Below are 20,271 nucleotides of genomic sequence, written 5' to 3' on the forward strand. Positions count from 1 at the left end.
GCCATAGATTTAATTTTGTTCTTAACTAACAAGGCAACCCCGCCCCCTCTGCCCACCTCCCTGTCTTTTCGATAAGTTGAAAACCCTTGGATGTTTAACTGCCAGTCCTGACCCCTCTGTAACCACGTCTCTGTGATGCCTACCACATCATAATCATAGATAGATTCCCACGATCCATATTTAACCAGAAAGGTTAAAGATAACATCAAACTAAAAGAAAAACAGAATTGTGAAAAGACAGTTGTAAGGTTAGAAGACTAGGTAGAAAATTTAAAAAAAGCAAGGAAGAATTACCAAAAAATAAAGACCTTAAATTTAGAGAGCAAGAAATGGTTAGCCAGAAATATAAAAAACAAATAGAGAGTCATAGAGATGTACAGCATGGAAACAGACCCTTTGGTCCAACCCAACCAGATATCCCAACCCAATCTAGTCCCACCTGCCAGAGTTTCTAGAAATATTTAAAGGAAATCAGACTAGACAATAACAGAAAATAGGGAAACTGATGCACTGACCAGCTTTCATTACAAGAGAGAAAAGTAACATCCCAGAAGCAGGAATAAATCAGGAAATGCAAAGGAGGGAGGTACTTGGAGAAATCAGAATCATCACAGAAGTGTCACTGAGTAGAATGTTGCAGTAAAATCTTGGAATATTTTTCAGGGAGAGGAAGAATGATTCTTGTTAAACAAGTAGGTGAAAAGGTTATCATGGGCAGGCAGGAACACATGAAGTCCCAGTCAGACCAGCTGTTATCTTATTGAACAGGCAAAGGAGGTTTGAGTGACTGAATGTCCGACTACTGCTCCTAATTTCCACTTGGAAGTATTCAGTACCCTTTTTAATATAGTAGGAATTATTGTTTAGAAATTTGGCCTGATAAGTTAATGATAAAAAATTCTCTCTATTTTTCAACAAAGTTCGAGTTCTGTACCACCAAGAAACGATTTTAACAAATACATTCTTTATCGTTTTAGACATGGTTAGGATCAAGACTTTACCTGTGTGACACTGCTCCACATTTTCAGAAAAAATAAGCAGTTCCCGGGCAAATATTGGATTCCCCTCAGGCTTGAAATGACATTTTCCATTTCGCATGTGAGGTAAAGGCCTATAATTTAAAACAGATCATGAGCCCCTTGATCTCTAAACAAAATTTAGAAAACATTCACAAAGGTCATATTCAAAATCAATTTAAAAAACCTTGATGCATACAGTGTTTCTTTTCACATTTCTTCTCATGGTAGGAGCTAATGCTGGCTTATATTGGCTCAAAATTTTTAAATACTGTACCTTGTCTTCAAGCATTTATAACTCCTTTAATATTGCCAATCATATTGGAAAGTATGCATATTGAATTACATAGAAAATACATTGTACAAAAACAGATCATTCAGCCTAACCAGTCATAGCTGACATTTGTGTTCCTCTTTTATTCTCTTTCAGTCCTTCGCGTCCTAAATATCAACATAACCTCTATTCCCTTTCCGCATGCTTGTTTGAGGGGAGGGTAAATATTATTTACCTCAAACTCCTCGTTCATGACAGCTATTTGTACACTTCCACCACTCTCTAGGTCTCTTGTGAACTTTGCATTTAGATTCTTTTACAATTATTGCTCTAGTTTTGCTTTTCAATTTCTCTGCACTTATTGTACATATATATGGCAACAATTTTTAATTCCTCTCTGGCCACAGGAGAGGTACCCAAGACAGTCAATGTAGTACAATTATTCAAAAAGGTTGGGAGGACATAGAGAGAAAGGAGAAGAGAGAGAGAGGTGTGACGGGGATGGGAGAAGGGTGAGGTGTAGAGGGGAAGGGATAAGTCAGAAAACTACAGGTCATTCAGTCCATGCTCAAGGATTCAGAAACTACTGGCAACAATTCTGAGGCATGTAATTAATTTGCACTTGAAAAGGCAGGGATGCAAAAAACAAAAACAGTCAGCATAGTTTTGTTAAGGGGAGGTCATGTCTGGCAGACTTGGTTGGATTTTTCAAAGAGGTTACCAGGTGAAGGCAAATGTCTAACACGGGAGACTGAGAGGCGAGGTAACACAAGAAAATCCGGTTAATTGATCAGAACTGACTAAGTGGCAGGACGGATGATGGTCACGGGATGATTGTGAGACTGGAAGCCTGTATCCAATGGAGGTCCATAGGAATCAGTATTGGGAGCTTTGTTGCCTATATACGATTTAAACTTCAATGTCAGAAAGTTGGTCAGTAAGTTCATAGATGAGAGAGATTGGTGGGGTGGTAAATAGTGAGGAGGACTACCTTCGATTACAGTAGGATATAGATGGACTGATCAGTAGCAAATGGAATTAGATCCAGATAAGCACAAGATGATGGACTTAGCAAATGAAACAAAGTGAAGGAATACATGATGAATGCATTCCCTATCCTTAACCCTATCCCTGGACACTGAGTAACAGGAAAGATCATAGGGACCTTGGTATGCATGACTACTGGTTCCTTAGGGTAGTGGGACAGTTGGATAAAGTGGCTCAAAAGACATTTGGATACTTGCTTTTATTAGCTGAGGCAGAGTGTTTATGCTGGAACTGTACATTACATTGGCTAGACCACAGATTGTGTGCAGTTCAGGAATTCACATTTTAGGATGTGAATGCTGTTTGACCTTCTATGCTTTTCCAGTGCCACACCTTTCGACTCCGATCTCCAGCAACTACAGTTCTCACTTTCTTTTGATGTTTGTTTCAGTTCTCCTCAGTGCAGACTAACTACCCCAAACTTGGGTTAATAAGTGGCAAGTAACATCTGCAGTTTGCCAAGTGCTGCACATAACCATCTCTATTAAGAGGAAATCTGAACACTGCCCCGTGATATTCAATGGCATTACCATTGCTGAATTCCCACCAATGAGAAGAATCATCACTGGGGAGGGCTGGTAAATACCTTGGTTTAGATCAAAGTGGTGCTGGAAAAGCACAGCAGGTCAGGCAGCATCCGAAGAGCAGGAAAATTGATGTTTTGGGCAAAAGCCCTTCATCACGAATGGAAATACCTTGGCTACACAAGGAAGTCAGAAACTCAGAATTCTGTGCCAACTAGCTCACCTTCTGACTCCCAAAAGCCTTCTACTACTTACAAGGTAGAAGTCAGGCTTGTGATGGAACATTCACCATTTGCTTAGATGAATTCAGCTCCACAAAAATAAACTCTACCCCATCCAAACAGGGAAGCCTTCTTGATTAGCATTTCATCCACTACTATTCAATCTTTTCCACCACTGGAAAACAGCAATGCCCAACAGTCACAAAATACACTGCAACTTGCCAAGTCTTCTGCGGCAGCATTTTCTAAAGCCTCAGAGTCCAGTTCTTAAACAATCAAATACAGCAGATGCATGAGAATAGAACTATCTTCAAGTTCCCCTCTAAGGAGCACATTCCTGACTTGGAACTGTATTGCTGACTGGCATTGGGCCAAACTCCTGCAGCTCCCTTCTAAGCAGTACCACACTACATCAACTGCACCAGTTCACCATCACTTCTCAAAAGCAATAAATTAAGTATCGGCAATAATGATTACTTTCCTGGAATGAATAAAGTAAACAACTAGTCTCATATGTAAACTTAAAGGTTGCGCTGTTGTTCAAAGCCTAATCTTGTTAATACATTAACAATGAAATGACCACTGATAGTTGTGGGATTCCACTTTCCACTGTTCTTCACCACATTATGGACAAGCTGTATTGTATTCATAAGCAGTTCTACTCGCAGTTCATTAAGATTTGCAGCCAACTGTCGGAACTTTAAAATTTTGTAAATACAAAATGATTTTGGAAAGGTTTAGGAAATATTCAGAAGGACAGACAGACAGTTTGTGGGTTGGAACAGTTAACATTTTAGGTGGACGACCTTTCAATAGATTGGCATGACATTCAGCGTACCATGCAATGCTTTAAGCTCCTTATTTTTGTGACTGTTTCTAAAAGGAGTGATAAGAAGCTAAATTTTAAAAAAATTCAAAGAGACAAAGTGAATATTGCTACAAGTGTCGCTCCTTGACATTTGTCCTGATTTTAGTTTGGGTACTTGCAAGTGACTGTCTTTTAATTAAGTTAGGTTTAGTCAGAGTGGAACTTTAAATGGTTTTGTACCTTTTAGCATCTGGAAGATTTTTTCTGTATATGGAATCTAGCGGTAATACTTGTTGGCGCCCCTGACTTTCATCGAAGATACGGCGAGCAGCATCAGTGGTTAAAGTAACCACGCAGTCCATATCGCTAGCCATATGCCAAGAGATTACCCTGGCCACCTCATCATCCTCTATCATTGCCAAGTGTGCAATCTGCAATCAAGACAAATATTTGTTTTGAGCTGAGAACTTCCTGCATCACAAACTGAAAGAAAACAAATAACGGGAGAGAAATATGGGTGTTATAAAAGGAAATATCATATTGAAAAATAAGTTTTTTGAGAGAGAAGTATAAATAAGAATGAGAACAGCAAAGAACTGGAATAACAATGAGTAACCAAAATTATACCCTTTAGTTGGATGATTAATACAGCATGCTAATCTGCATTCTATCATTCTAAACTGGCTTTAACTTTGATGCTGAATGTCGTAGGTCAATAATCCCCAAATTAAATATTTAATAAACAAGAAATAATCAGAAATTGGAGAAACTTTGCAGGTCTGGTGGCATCTGTGGAAGAAAGGCAGAGTTAATGTTTCTAGTCTGGTGACTTTTCAGACGTTCTCAAAAAATATTTCTGCTTTCTCTGCACAAATGTTGTGAGACCAATTGACCTACAGTATTTCATTTGTTTCAAAACTCCAGCATCCAAAAGTTCTTTGTTTTATAAATAAAAACAAGAAATATAATTTTCTTCAGCTTTACGTACAACTGGAACAGTCGCAACTTGATTATGGAATGGCTATGAGCAGGGAGACTGTGGAACAAGATGAGAAGTAGTACAATTTAGAACTTATGACATTTCCACAAGAATACATCAAGCAGATTGAATTAATACTAAAATTGAAATGTTTCAGGTCTGGTGATATGGGCAAAGTCTCAATAGTGTAGAGAAAAATGACAGTACACAATTATTAGTACATGTTAGCTTCCAATGAACTTATTTACATTAACCATACCTTTCCTAAAACGTCAGCACTGTTTCTGGTGTAATTAGACAGAGAACATGTTCTTCTGGGTAGTTTTAATATCCTGTCTCTTTCGAGTTTCATCTGCTTCAGAACAGTATCAATGCCTTGGGTCTATATTATAGAACAAAAAGTGGTAATATTCAAAGAATTTCTGTGGTTGGAGATCAAGTTGCAAGGAAAATTGACATATTTAAAAGCAAATTACTGTCAAATAAGTAGTGTACAAATTTATTTACAAACCTAAAGAACATTACACAACCTAAAATGTTCTTAGAACAAATGGAAACAATTCAAATGTAAATAATATATTTAATTCCAAAAGTTCTTGAGTAATACTAACTTCTGAAAAGATTTTAACCAGGATGCTGCTGGGACTGGAGGGTTCGAGTTATAAGAATAGGCTAGGACCTTTTTCCACTTGAGGGTAGGAGGTTGAGGAGTGACCCGAGGGATTAATAAAATCACGAGGAACATAAAGGTGAATAGCAAAGGTCTTTTCCCTATGTTGTGTGTTTGGGGGTGGGGAGGGGAGGGAAAAACAAAACAAGGTGGGCATACTTTTAAGGCGAGGGAAATATAGATTTAGAGGGTCTTGAGGGGCAACTTTTTCACATAAGAGTATGGTTCATATGTGGAATGAACTGCCAGAAGAAGTGGTAGATGCAAGTAGTTATAACATTTAAAAGACATTTGGATAGGTACATGAATAGGAAAAGTTGACGAGGATATGGGCCAAATATAGGCAAGTGCGACTAATTTAGTTTGGGAAACTTGGTCAGCATGGGCGAGTTGGACTGACGGGTTTGTTTTTGTGTATGACTCCATAAGAGTCCATAAGTTTATACATCATAATTGTTAACCACCTTTAAAATTAGTATTTTTGCTAATTTAAAATCACAATCCCTGCAGTGCAGAAAGCTGATCAGCCCTGATCCTCCAAAGAACATCCCCCACACACGCAACCCTCTATCACTGTAACCCCACATTTACCATGGCTAATCCACCTGGCCTGCACATCCCTAAACACTACGGACAATTCTGCATTGCCAATACACCTATTCTACACATCTTTGGACTGTGGAAATGAACCAGAGCAGAGTGGTGGAATCTCACGCAAACACGAGGAGAACCTCCACACAGTCACCCAAAGCTGGAATTGAACCTGGGTCCCCAGCACTGTGCAGCAGTACTAACCACTGAGCCACTGTGGTGCCCTTAACCAAAGTGCAGAATGTGAGTATTCTCCAAATGTAAAGCAATGCCAGAAAGTTGAGACAATAAATATATCAGTTGGAAAAAAATCACTTAATTATTTGAAACCTTATTAAAATACAGCAACATAAGATCCAAATGAAGTAAAATCTAACAACTAGCATGTTATAAGCATCATCTATAAGCTCATTAATCAGTAATTTCCATCTGCAAAACAGATTCCCCATACTCTTTAAATTGTAAGTTATACTGAATACCTACATTTTGTTGCTGTGGCTCTTATGACTACAAAGGTGAGGCAATCAAGTTGTTGAAAAACATGCAAGTGAATGGTTATAAATTTACTTTTCACGGTGAATACTTTTGATTTTATACTTTTTGTCAGTCTTTCACAGAAAAGCCCAGTCTTTGGGAGATAATCACAATTGTTTCTGCACATCATGCTTGCACCAGCTCTTCAAACAAGTATCATTATCTAGTGCCAACCTTTGCTTTTTCTCCATATACGACATGACAACTATTATTTTAGCAACTGGTTTTGCTCTATACTGGACTAATTATAATGGGTAGATATGTGTTTTAATACTAAGAACAGTCTTCAGAGCAACAGCAAGGTGATGCTTTAGATTTGTGTAAAAACACAGAAACTACACAACTGTCACTTATTTTCTTGCTGAAAATCCAGAGATCTACATACAGTACTTACATCAAGGGTCTATGAAAAGGTAATGCTGTACATCTCCAAACAATTTTCAGAAGTCAAAGATAATTTGTTTTGGGTTCACACTTTTCACATTCAGGAGGAAACTCCTTTGTTGAAAAGGTAGTTTAACAACTCAAAAAATTATCTTGGAATTTCAAAAGGAGGTAAAACTGATCTAAGAACATCCACATCATGCTACTGTATTTTCAACTGTGTAGATCAAAAGAGGAAAAATAAACTTTGGCTAGATAAAGTATTTGCAGATTTGCATTTTGCTTGTAGCTCTTCAGACTTCCAATAGCACTCTATATTTGTAACAGCTATATGTGGAATCTAGTACTTCCTTTAATATTTACAGATCGAGGATTATCAAACCGCTTCGAGATTGGCCATATGTACACAAAACAAATATGCAAGTCAACTTACAGTCGAAACTTCTGCGATATTTATCTTCTGCTTTTGAAGTTCATTTCTTAGGTGAGCTTCTTTTGCTGTAGCTTCATGTGCCTGACCTAAATATTTGAAATTGCAATTTCAGTACTTGATCTGGTAAACCTTTAGTTGTTCCTTCTCCAAATCACACTTAAAAAAATTATTTGCATTGGTAAACCATTTGAATGATGTCAATGAATGTCTGTCTTCTGTCCAGTATAGTCAAATTACATAATGATCTATTGAAGGAGTCAAATTAATACTCAATGGTTCAATTGAATTTATTGTATTCGAAATAGAGAAGGGAATAGCCAGGACTTTGAGTAAACCTCTAGGCTTACTTATTGCATCACATACCAGTTCTCAGTAAGCTCTAGTCATCAAAACCATAAATTAACATTAATATTTCTTCAAGTTCGTTCAGATATTCAGCCTGATAGGATATGTAACTGTCAGGTATTCCATGACGTTTAGTGCCAGTCAACATGGTTGGAATAAACGCAGATATTTACACAAATTAAATCTCAAAAACTTGACAATTTGCAATATGTGGTCTATAGATTAACAGACTTCATAAATATGCATTATGTTTTCAGAAGCATACTAGCGCCCAGATATATTTTTAAAACGTGTCATTGCTATTGCCCATCCTCAATTGCCTTTGAAAATGACAAGATCTAAAAGAAGAGACTGGCCTAGAATTAATGTAATTGTTCAGAATTTGTACAAGAGTGAAAAAGAACAGCAACAATAATCAGATGCTAATTTAACACACAAGTTAAAAGGTCTATTTCAAGACCATTTCCAATCACCCGAGATGGTACTTTAATGGTTGGTTCAGTTAGGAGCTCAGGAATTATCCACCTGCAAGTCGTATATTCAATTTTTGTTTAGCAGCAAGAATCAGACGGACCTTAATGTGCATGTTTATAATATCCCTTAAGGTAGGGCAGGTAGATAAAGTGCTTAAGGCAGCACATGGAATATCTGCCTTTTGATTTTCAGAACAGGGTGGTTACGCTAGAACTGTATTAAAAAAATTGATTTTACCAGAGTATTGCATTCAGTTCTGGAATCCATATAAGAGGGATGTGACTGCATTGCAGAGGTGCAGAAATTTACCAGGACGTTGCCTGGACTAGAGCGTTTTGATTATGAGGAAAGGTTGGATTGACTGAGGTTGTTTGCCATGGAGCAGAGGGATATGATTGAGATGAATAAAATTATGAGGGGTATAGATGGGTGGAAGGAACTTCCCCTCTTGGTGGTGGGATCGGTGGCCAATCATCATAGATTTAAGGTAAGGGCAGGAGGTTTAGAGGTTACATAAGGGAAAACCTTTCTTCCAGAGGACGGTGGGAATCTGGAACTCGATGTCTGTGAGGATGGTAGAGGCAGAAACTTTCATAACATTGAAGAGGTATTTCGACAAATACTTATGATACCAAGACATACAGGCTAAGTGCTGGAAAATAACAGTTGAATAGGTAGGTACTGGTTGTAACTAGCACAGACTTGATAGGCAAAAAGGCCTTTTTCTTTGCTGTAGACTATGACTATGATATTGTGCTACACATCAATTGTTGACTTGCTTCTTTTATGCATCAAATAATCAAAACAAGAAGAAAACAAATGGTTTACAGTGTAGTTTTCTTTAGTAATCTATTATACTTGGCTATATAAATTTTCCCACCGTTAAGTGTTGTCAGTACCAAATCATTCCAAGTCATGCAAGAACAGAATATGGGCAAAGCTTCCTCCATTCTGATGTACTATATTTAGATTAGATTACATTACAGTGTGGAAACAGGCCCTTCGGCCCAACAAGTCCACACTGACCCGCAACCCACCCATACCCCTACAGTTATCCCTTACCTAACACTACGGGCAATTTAGCATGGCCAATTCACCTGACCTGCACATCTTTTGGACTGTGGGAGGAAACCGGAGCACCTGGAGGAAACCCATGCAGACACGGGGAGAACATGCAAACTCCACACAGTCGCCTGAGGCGGGAATTGAACCCGGGTCTCTAGTGCTGTGAGGCAGCAGTGCTAACCACTGTGCCACCCATAGGGGAATTATGAGGGGTATAGATGGGTGTACTAATATTATCACTTCTTAACTGAAGCTAGGTTATACCTAAAATATTAACCTTTCATTAGAAAGTTTGACCTGGATTTTACGGATATTGGAAAAGCCGTAGTACTGGCCACCAATCTCAAAGAAAGTTGCCCACAAAGATGTATGAATCTCTGGTTGTGTATTTTTCAGCTATTCTGAAATTATGCTAACTTCAGAATAGCTGTACAGAAATGGCATTTGACTTTTTACACTCATCATATACTCAGCTCTTTAGCGATTGTGGATTTGGGAAGATCTATGCTGCAGTTTAGCACCAAAATTGGTGAAACACCTAAATTTATTTTTAGTGTCAATCTATATACAAAGGGGAAACTTTACAACTATACAAAAAAAATTACAAAAAAATCAGAACATGCACATGTTGGAATGGGGTATGCACGAAACAGTAACTAATAAGACAGCTCCAATTTACTGTGGTAATGATAGTAAAACCATTCAATGTTCTTTATTTCTCAATCTACACTTTAATAACAAACCCCATTTAAAGCTTAAATGAGTCCGAATTTCAACCAAGTAGAAATCGTTAATTAAATCAACTTGTATAAATCTCAAAGAATCTCATGAAAGATTTAAACTTGTCATTCCTGTGGAATATCAAATTTTTCATTGATTATTTTGAAAATATGGGATTTCTTTAAGTTCATGGGAATCCCATCTGTAGGTTACAAACTTTACATCTTAGTAAGATATTAACAAGTGAAGGAAATTTTTGCCTTGCTGTCTGAGAATACTACAATATGATTGGCTGCTTGTACTGTTTGATCACTTACTAGATTTCTGGAGATTCCCCTAGGTACCACATTCAAACCAACAATAGGAAAGAGGAAATACACAACCAGAGATTCATACATCTTTGTGGGCAACTTTCTTTGAGATTGGTGGCTAGTACTACGGCTTTTCCAATATCCGTAAAATCCAGGTCAATCTTTCTAATGAAAGATTAATATTTTAGGTATAACCTAGCTTCAGTTAAGAAGTGATAATATTAGTACAAATTGTTCCATAGGAAGCAATATCATTCAGCCAACACATTTAATATTTTATGTTCATTTTGGAGTACTTTCAGGATACAGGCAGTCACTGTTAGGAAAAGATGTTGAGGTCATTTTAATAAAAAAAGCAATGAAACAGTATGTTGCATTTATAACATTGAAATTGGTCTCAGTTACAAGTGGATTAAATTTGATCTGTTGGAAACATTTCTCATTTTCAGTTGTTACATCTTGCTGCTTTGAAGCAATTCAACTGACCTCCAGTTGCTAGTACACTTCTATATACAATGATTTACACTTGCAGTGCTCATCTTTCAGATAAACAGATCAACTTTCTTCATATGCAAATTTATGAATGACAAATATAAATCTATATATAATGTAACTTACACTTCATTTCACTGATTAGTTGATTGGTGGTGTCAAATAAACTCCTGTATGCAATAATGGATAGGGAGAGTTGATCCTTCTCTTTCGTCAAAGTTGTCATCTGTTGCTGTTTCTTAAAATCTGTGAAGAAAAATATTGCCACCTATTTCAATATGCCAACTTGAATCTCATTTCAAGGGTGGATTGCATTTTTTTAAATAAACAGAATTATTTTTCTCAATTTTGGATCAACCTTTTGCTGATTCTGTCAACCAATTAGAAGACATGCATTTCAAGAACTGAGAAATGCCACTAACACCATTACTTAGCAGTAAACATTGTTACTTGGACCTTAGTAAAGCCTTTGATGAGGTTGTGCTTGGTAGACTAATTTGTAAAGTTAGATCACATGGGATCCAGGGTGAGCTTGCCAATTGGATACAAAATTGAATTAACCACAGGAGACAGAGTGATGGTGCAGAGTTGTTTTTCCGACTGCAGGCTTGTGACCAGCAGTGTTCCACAGGGATAGGTGCCGGGTCCACTTTTGTTTGTCATTTATATAAATGATTTAGAGGAGAATATAGAAGGCATGGTAAATTAGTTTGCAGATGAGCAAGATTGGTGGTAAAGTGGACAATGAAGAAGGTTACCTAAGATTATGAAGGGATCTTGATCAGTTGGGTCAATGAGCTCAAGAGTGATAAATGGTATTTAATTTGGATAAATGCAAGGTATTGTATTTTGGTAAAACAAAAAAAAACAGGACTTAAAAAAATTAAAAGTAGGGCCCTGGGTAGAGTAGAACAGAGAGATCTAATGATTCAAATACATAACTCCTTGACGTTTGCATTATATATAGGTAGGGTGGTTAAGAACACATTTAGCACACTTGCCTTTATTGCTCAGACCTTTGAGTATAGGAATTGGAATGTTATTTTAAAGTTGTACAGGAAGTGAGTAAGGTCTCTTCTAGAGTACAGTGTGCAGTTCTAGTTGTCCTATTACAGAAAGGGTATCATTACTCTGGAGAGGGCTCAGAGAAGATTTACCAGGATGTTGCCGGGAATGGAGGGTTTTTGTTATAAGGAAAGGCTGGATAAAAGAACAAAAGAGAAGTACAGCACAGGAACAGGCTATTTGGCCCTCCAAGCCTGTGCTATCATGCCCTAACTAAACCAAAAAAATAAAATTCTACCCTTATTTGGCCTATATTCCCTCCTTATTCATGTAACCATCCAGATACCTCTTAAATATCGTCTGCTTCCACCTCCTCTTCAAGCAGTATGTTTAGGCTCTTATCATCCAGAGAAAGTAATGAATGCAAGTACAGTTACAATGTTTAGAAGACATTTAGATAAGTATATGAATAAGAAATGGTTGGAGGGATATTGACCAAGCAGAGGCAGGTAAGACTCGTTTAGTTTGTGATTATAGTTGCCATAGACTGGTTGGACCAAAGGGTCTGTTCCCGTACTGTATGACTCAAAGTTAAATTTTGGATAAATTATACTTTTAACCATTTGTTTCGGTAATCATAAGCAACAAGTAAATGCCTTTTTTAAAAAAGATGCTACATTTCAGATGTGTTGCATTTTGTTTTACTTCAGGAGCTGTGCTTAACTATAAGCAAATTAAGTCTTTCTTTCCCTAAAGAATTTGCAAACTTAGAATACTGTACTTTTCCATTCTAGGCGCATTATGTGACAAAGGCTATTTGGTTTTCAAATAATAAAACAAGATTACCACTGACAAAATCATGACCAAAAACAGATTTTTATTGCTTAAAAAACTGAAGTTTGAATTAAAAGCTTTCCTTATATCTACCACTACTAAAATCAGCTGGCTTGGAATAAATAAGATAAACTGATCCTGGAACCAGATTGATTTGAACCATAGATCACAACCTGGCATAACCTTTTCATTCATGACTCCTTACTGTTTATTTTTCTCACTGATACGACAAAAGGCCTGAGTCAACCTCAAATGTTTGTAATGAGGTAAACAATGAGCTAGCTGGAACATTTTCATGTTAACTAAATAAGCCACAACATTTCAAGTTCTTGGTAAATAAGCAAACTATACAGGCTGCTTTATGCTTACCATTATAAAACATAAATGATAAAATGTATGGAGGTAAAGGATTCCGCTTGACGGGTTTTGAAATAGTCGGTTCAAAAATCAGCATATATTCAGTACTATCCCTACCAGGACAGTTTTCTGCCAGCACCAAGTTCTATTAAAGAGGAATAAAAGTAAACAAAAAAAAATTAAAGTTCAAAGATTAGTAAACAATTTATGTTCACTGAAATCATAGGATTAGGTACAGGAGAGGGTGGAAAATTATTTTATGTTGATGCAGATTTATTTTGACCAAATAAATTTTGATTGTAAAGGAATTAAAAACACAATGTTTAGGACTACTAGTTGGTTTCAAAAATTAGTAATTCAATTTCTATTAATTTCAATGACTACAGACTGAAGTATTCCCTTCAAAGTTACAGTAAGGCACTCTCATCATAAGCTTCCTTGCACGCTTTCTTGTCCATCTCAAGTTTCATGAATTCCAATGTATAATCTGAAGATGGAAAATCAGGATAGTAAATGCAACGTAGACTAAATGAATGAATAACATACAAGTCTATTTTATAGATTCTGAAGCTTTGCTCTTGAACACTGACTGCAAAATCACTCGCCAGCATTTATAACATTGACTGAACAGATTTTGTAAAAAGAAAAACCTGTCAGATCAAATTTTATACTTGAGCTGCATTTGAAGAATGCTCCCATGCAGAAAATAACCAAATTCCTATTAAAAAGGAACTTTGCACAGTTTCCTACAAATGGGAAAACGTAGAATTGTATAATTTCTTTTTCATTTCCACAGATACAGGATGGGACAATTGTAGACATACACACATCCAGTAAAGGGTGCAAGAGTCACTTCAGTGCACACAGACATACAAATTAATTTAGTTGCAGTAGTGGGATACTAATTGCTTCTTGAAATGCCAGGAAGAGACCCACAGCTTAAGGAAATCTGTAAGTAACTTAAAAGCTGTAACATTGAAAACCAAGAACAGGAAATAAAATGAGAAACAAACTTATAAAAAAGCATGGGTTGGTGGGTGGGGAAGAGGTTATGAAGAGGACAAGAGAGAGAAAAGGTGGCACTTAATTTTCTTAAAATAGTCAACAGTCATTGGGACATGGTTCAAATAAATGTTTCATAAGCACAAATACTTCTTGGGTAAGGGTTCAGCAGAAATGGAAAGAAGCCAAAATCAAGAGGAAATCAGAAAAGCTTTTGGCAAATGAAGCTAAAATGGGAATGAGGTAATATAAACTTTGAAAATATGGAAAACAAAATAAAAAAAATGCTGGAAATGCTCTTGACATCTGGCAGCAGCGAAATAAGGTTAATATTTCAGCCCTGAAATAATCAAATTAACTACCCCAGTCAGCAGTCTTTTACCAGATTGGTCAAACCAAGTTAAACTTACAGAAATAACAGAAGATCCTTGGTTGAGCTCAAACTCCAAACTGCTGAGTTTTCCCTGAAACTGAGGAATCTCACTCTCATCTTCAGTTGCACTTCTAATCGTAACCACCAACTTGCCACAAATATCCTCTCCAGTTGGATTGTTATATTCATCCTAATTGAACAAAATGAAGAAAATTTCAATGCACTATATTGGTAAATGTATTAATAAACAAATAATCTCTATATATTCAAATGAATGTAGATGTCTGCCCAGCAAAATGATTCTTTTGTTTAAAAATGAGGGCAAGGAAAACAAACTTTGTTCAAAAAAAATCTGACTTTAATTAGTCCTGTCAACGAACAGCTCTACTCTTGCTGCTTCTAAATTTATTCTCCTATCCTCACTCACCACAAGCCTTCTGATTGACAAGTCATATAGCTCCTCCAAATTTCCTGCTGCTGTGATTTTGTGTTTCTTTAAACAACATCAATCTCTCAAATTGGTCAATGGAAGCAAAATATTGTGGATGCTGGAGATCAGACATAAAATCGGAGGTGGTAAAGAAACTCAGCTGTCTGGTAACATCAGAAATGGACACAAGTTCTGTTTATCTGAAGAAATATTACATGATTGTTGAATGAGGTGGTTTGTTACAGAAGCTCAACTGCACCCCTTCATATTATTTAATGCAATTTGGACAGGCAATAGCTACAAGGCACATGTTCTACACCAGATACTACTTAAAGGGATATCACAATACCAGTTATGATCTTCAGTTTCACGATCTCAGACAATAATAAAACTTTTGACAACTACTGTGCGTTGTGCACCATTCACAAATCCCTTTCCTTTCAGCTCTTTTCTCCTTTCATCTGTCACTAGAAAAATATCCTAAAAATCAATCTCTGCTCCACTTCCAAACTCCCAACTATCTACCCTTATAATTTGCATAACTATTTCCCCCGCTTCAACTTTAGTCCCCAAGTCTCCACTGTACCCGTCCCAGGCATTACCTTTGTATAGCTGTAAAACCAGGCATCAAACTGGCATTACCACACACAGGTGAGATCTGGCTGGAGCACTTCAAAGCGCCATCTCTTGCTTACCTCTGGTAAAACTACCTACTTCATGGAGAGTAAAGGTAATATTGGAATTTACAAATAATCACCTTTTTAAATTGCTGTCCTTGCCCTGCCCTTCTAACATATGCAAGCTCATGATTTCTGTACATTGGATACAGACAAGGAGCCATTTAGCCTGATGTGTTTGTGTCAGCTGTTTGCAAGAGTAATTAAGTTACATCCATTTACCTGCCCTTTCCCTGTAATCTGAAAATTCTCTCTCATCAGGCCACTGTCTAATTTCCTTTCAAAAGCCATGATGGGATTTTCCCCTCACCCAGTCTTGAGCAGTGTATTCCAGATCCTAAAAACTCACTTAGATGAAGAATGTTTTTCCTCGTGCTGCCTTTGATTCTTCTACCAATTACTTTAAATCATCATTCTCAGCTTCTCAAGTCTTCCATCAACAGGAACAGTTTCTCCCTATCTACTTTGTTGAGCTCCATCATGATATTGAATGCTTTTATAAAAGCTCCTCTTACCCTTTTCATCTCAGAGTACTGCATTAGTTTCTTTAAACCACACAAATATCAGAGGACCCTTATCTCTGGGACTATTTTCTAAATCAGTTCTGTATTGCATACCCTCTAATACCTTCACCTTCTTCCTCAAAAGCAGTGCCTAGAATTGGACAAAATCCTCCAAAGACTCATCACTATTTCCTTACTTTTGCACACTATGTCACCTGCTGCATTCTCCTTCATGCCATACCTTCCAAATATCTGCTAAGCACTCATGTTGTATACAGTCAGATTTCTCTCACATCCGTTCTAAGATTAGCACTTCTGCTCTCCCAACCCCTCTAATGTTGGCTGACACAGCAAACTCCAGATACTCTCTACTACTTTTTCAAAGTGATATCGTAGCTAAAGAAAAACTACACAATGATAATATTGTATAGCTACTTATTAACCAGACTTGACTTTCCATGATGTGGAGGTGCTGTTGTCGGACTGGGGTGGACAAAGTCAGAAGTTGCATGACACCAGGTTATAGCCCAGCAGGCTTATTTGAAATCACAAGCTTTCTGAGCACTACCCCCTCATCAGGTGAGATAATTGGCCAGACTTTTGATAGTTAAATACACCACCCCTTGTCAATGCCTTGCTGTTGTCTAATTCCATCTTTCTGCTCTCTGATTATGGCCAGAAAATCTCTCTTCACACTGGATTGTTCTTTCTTCAAATACTCAAACAACATTTTACAGCAAGAACCAATCATTTGCACAGATTCAAACATTCAGACTTTAGAAGTGGTCCACCAGTAGTGCATAATTTACCTGGTTTTGCCTTCCTGACAGCAATTTAGTGACCCTTGTCAGGAAAATGTGGACACTGTCACAAGGACATTGGATGAAACAGAACCCGGCTCAGCTGTGATAGTCTCTGCAATTAATCTATTGAAAATCACTACATAGGCTCACAAGCAATGGCCAAGAATTTAAAGAATTGTTGACATACAAAGAACAATGAAATATGACAGAAAAGGAATGATTATTTGCACTTAATACTGGAACAAAATAATTTTATTACCATGACTTTTAGACACAAGCTTTTGACCAAGGTACGATGAGTCACAGCGCGGACATTTGAAACAGTAGGAGTGGCTGGCTGCTCTTCTGGCATTAATTTAACTGGTTCACCTGGTACCACATGGAAAGTGATCTAGAATGAAGCATATGGCACAGAAGGTAGAATTAGAATGGCTGTAGCACTGGATGCACTGATTAGGCATACTGTGCCAATTGGTTATACACCACTTTTTCCCAGTAGTTTTCTCCTGAGTAGCTTTCAATTTCCTTTTGAAAGTCAGAATTGAGTGTGCTGCTCCCACACTTTTCAGCAGTGTGTTACAGATTCTACCCATTCTGTCAAAATAGTGCTCATGCCGATTCTTTTGCCACAGTAAATTTCTATCCTTTTGCTCATGATCCAGAAGTAATTGATGGGAAGAATTTGTCTCATAGCTCATGATCTTTAGCATCTCTATCAAATCTACTCTCAACCTTTTCTTTTGAAGAAAACAGCCCAACTACCCAATTCTAATTTTCTTTCAATCAATCTGCTGAAGATGTCATAACACATCTCTGGAACAGGTGGGACTTGAACTTGGGCCCCTGGCTCAAAGGTAGGGTCATTGCACCACAACAGTGCCAATTCTATCTATAGTTGGCATCTCTCAAACCTTCTCTGCACCCTCTTGAATTCCGTCATATCCTTCCTAAAGTGGTACCAAGAATGGGGCATAATATTAAAATGCTGACTTGGTCTGAACTTAATGAAAGGTATAAAGTTTTTACTTTGAATTATAAAGCTCAAGACCTCATATGCCTTGTTAATTGCTTTTGCAACCTGCCATGCAAACGTCAACAATGTGATGGATGATGACCCTCCATTCCTCATCCATTTATTTTCTACTGCTTTTCCTCATTCTTCTTACCAAGATATATTACTTCACACTTATCAGCATTCAGTTAGTTCCCACCCTACCAGACTATATTCAGCCATGTATCTATTTCTCCAGTCAATCACTATTGTCCTTACAATTCAGAAAGTTTTATGTACTCTGAAAATTTTGAAGTTGTGCCCTGCACACCAGAGGTCTAATTAATTAGCTCATTTCAAGAAAAGCAGTGATCCTAAATCCAAAAATTGGGGAACTCCACTTTGCGTATCCTTGGATTTGGAGAGGGTCCAGAGGAGATTCACACGATTGATCCCAGGAATGAATAGCTTACCATATGAGGAGCAGTTGAACACTCTGGGTCTGTACTTGGGAGTTTAGAAGTACAAGGTAGTGATCTCACCGAAATCTACAGAATACTGACAGGCCTTAATACAGCTGTCATGGAGAAAGTTCTCCCATTTGAAAGAGAGATTAGGATACAAGGGCACAGCCTCAGAGTGAAGGAATTAACCTTGAGAACGGAGGAGGAAGAGGGTGGTGTATCGATGGAATTAATTGTCACAGAAGGCTCTGGAGGCCAAGTCAATGAATATATCTAAGACAGAGATAGACAGGTTCTTTAATAATAAGAAACTCAAGGGTTACAGGTAGAAGAAAGTGAGGACTGCAGATGCTGGAGATCAGAGCTGAAAAATGTGTTGCTGGAAAAGTGCAGCAGGTCAGGCAGCATCCATGGAGCAGGACAATCGACGTTTCGGGCATAAGCCCTTCTTCAGGAATGAGGAAGATGTGCCAAGCAGGCTAAGATAAAAGATAGGGAGGAGGGACTTGGGGGAGGGGCGTTGGGAATGCGATAGGTGGGAGGTGGTTAAGGTGAGGGTGATAGGCCGGAGAGGGGCTGGGGGCGGAGAGATCGGGAAGAAGATTGCAGATCAAGAAGGCGGTGCTGTGTCCAAGGGTTGGGACTGAGATAAGGTGGGCGGGGAGGGAAATGAGGAAGCTGGAGAAATCTGCATTCATCCCTTGTGGTTGGAGGGTTCCTAGGCCACACCAGACCATGGCAACACGACACCTGGAGGAAGAGCGCCTCATCTTCCTTTAAGAGCTTCCGGATTAACGAGTTCAACACGTGGCGAGACATCGAACAATTCTTCCGCCGCCTTCGCCTCCGCGCCTACTTCTTTAACCAGGATTCTTGCCCAGCCTCTAACGACCCTTTCTCCCGCCTCCAACACACCCCATCCACCTGGACACCCTGTGCTGGCCTCTTACCCGCCCTCGATCTCTTCATAGCCAACTGCCGCCGCGACATTGACCACCTCAACCTGTCCACCCCTCTTACCCACTCCAACCTCTCACCCTCACAACATGCAGCCCTCCACCCCAACCTCACTATCAAACCGGCAGACAAGGGAGGCACGGTGGTAGTTTGGCACACCGATCTTTACATTGCTGAGGCTAAACGCCAGCTCGCGGACACCACCTCCTACTGCTCCCTTGACCATGACCTCACCTCCCACTACCAAACCATCATCTCCCAGACCATCCATAACCTCATCACCTCAGGGGATCTCCCATCCACCGCCTCCAACCTCATAGTCCCACGACCCCGCACCGCCCGTTTCTACCTCCTGCCCAAAATCCACAAACCTGACTGCCCCGGACGACCCATTGTCTCAGCTTGCTCCTGGCCCACCAAACTCATCTCTACCTACCTCGACACTGTTCTGTCCCCCTTAGTCCAAGAACTCCCCACCTACGTTCAGGACACCACCCACGCACTCTACCTCCTCCATCATTTTCACTTCCCTGGCCCCCAACGCCATATCTTCACCATGGACATCCAGTCCCTGCACACCTCCATCCCCCATCACGAAGGACTCAAAGCCCTCTGCTTCTTCCTTTCCCGCCGTACCAACCAGCACCCTTCCACTGACACCCTCCTTCGACTGACTGATCTGGTCCTCACCCTGAACAACTTCCCTTTCCAATCCTCCCACTTCCTCCAAACCAAAGGAGTGGCCATGGGCACTCGCATGGGCCCCAGCTATGCCAGCCTCTTCGTCGGATATGTGGAACAGTCCAACTTCCGCAGCTACACTGACACCACCCCCCACCTTTTCCTCCGCTACATCGATGACTGTATCGGTGCTACCTCGTGCTCCCACAAGGAGGTTGAACAGTTCATCCACTTTACTAACACCTTCCACCCTGATCTCAAATTCACCTGGACCGTCTCAGACTCCTCCCTCCCCTTCCTAGACCT

The 20,271-nt window shown here is 38.9% G+C and overlaps 1 protein-coding gene across 2 annotated transcripts in view; it reads right to left on the reverse strand.

Annotated features, from left to right (window-relative positions):
• smchd1 (structural maintenance of chromosomes flexible hinge domain containing 1) overlaps positions 1 to 20,271 on the reverse strand; it is a 129,671-nt gene that overhangs the window by 17,410 nt on the left and 91,990 nt on the right. For both annotated transcript variants that reach the window (XM_043688218.1, XM_043688217.1), the window contains exons 36-43: positions 17,132 to 17,263; positions 14,497 to 14,649; positions 13,097 to 13,229; positions 11,015 to 11,134; positions 7,482 to 7,567; positions 5,129 to 5,251; positions 4,131 to 4,321; positions 1,002 to 1,111 (exon numbers count right to left, since the gene is read on the reverse strand). In XM_043688218.1, the coding sequence (XP_043544153.1) occupies positions 1,002 to 1,111; positions 4,131 to 4,321; positions 5,129 to 5,251; positions 7,482 to 7,567; positions 11,015 to 11,134; positions 13,097 to 13,229; positions 14,497 to 14,649; positions 17,132 to 17,263 (1,048 nt within the window). The remainder of the gene's footprint in view (positions 1 to 1,001; positions 1,112 to 4,130; positions 4,322 to 5,128; positions 5,252 to 7,481; positions 7,568 to 11,014; positions 11,135 to 13,096; positions 13,230 to 14,496; positions 14,650 to 17,131; positions 17,264 to 20,271) is intronic.

The sequence above is a fragment of the Chiloscyllium plagiosum genome, chromosome 4 (assembly GCF_004010195.1).
Source record: "Chiloscyllium plagiosum isolate BGI_BamShark_2017 chromosome 4, ASM401019v2, whole genome shotgun sequence".
Lineage (NCBI taxonomy): Eukaryota > Metazoa > Chordata > Chondrichthyes > Orectolobiformes > Hemiscylliidae > Chiloscyllium > Chiloscyllium plagiosum.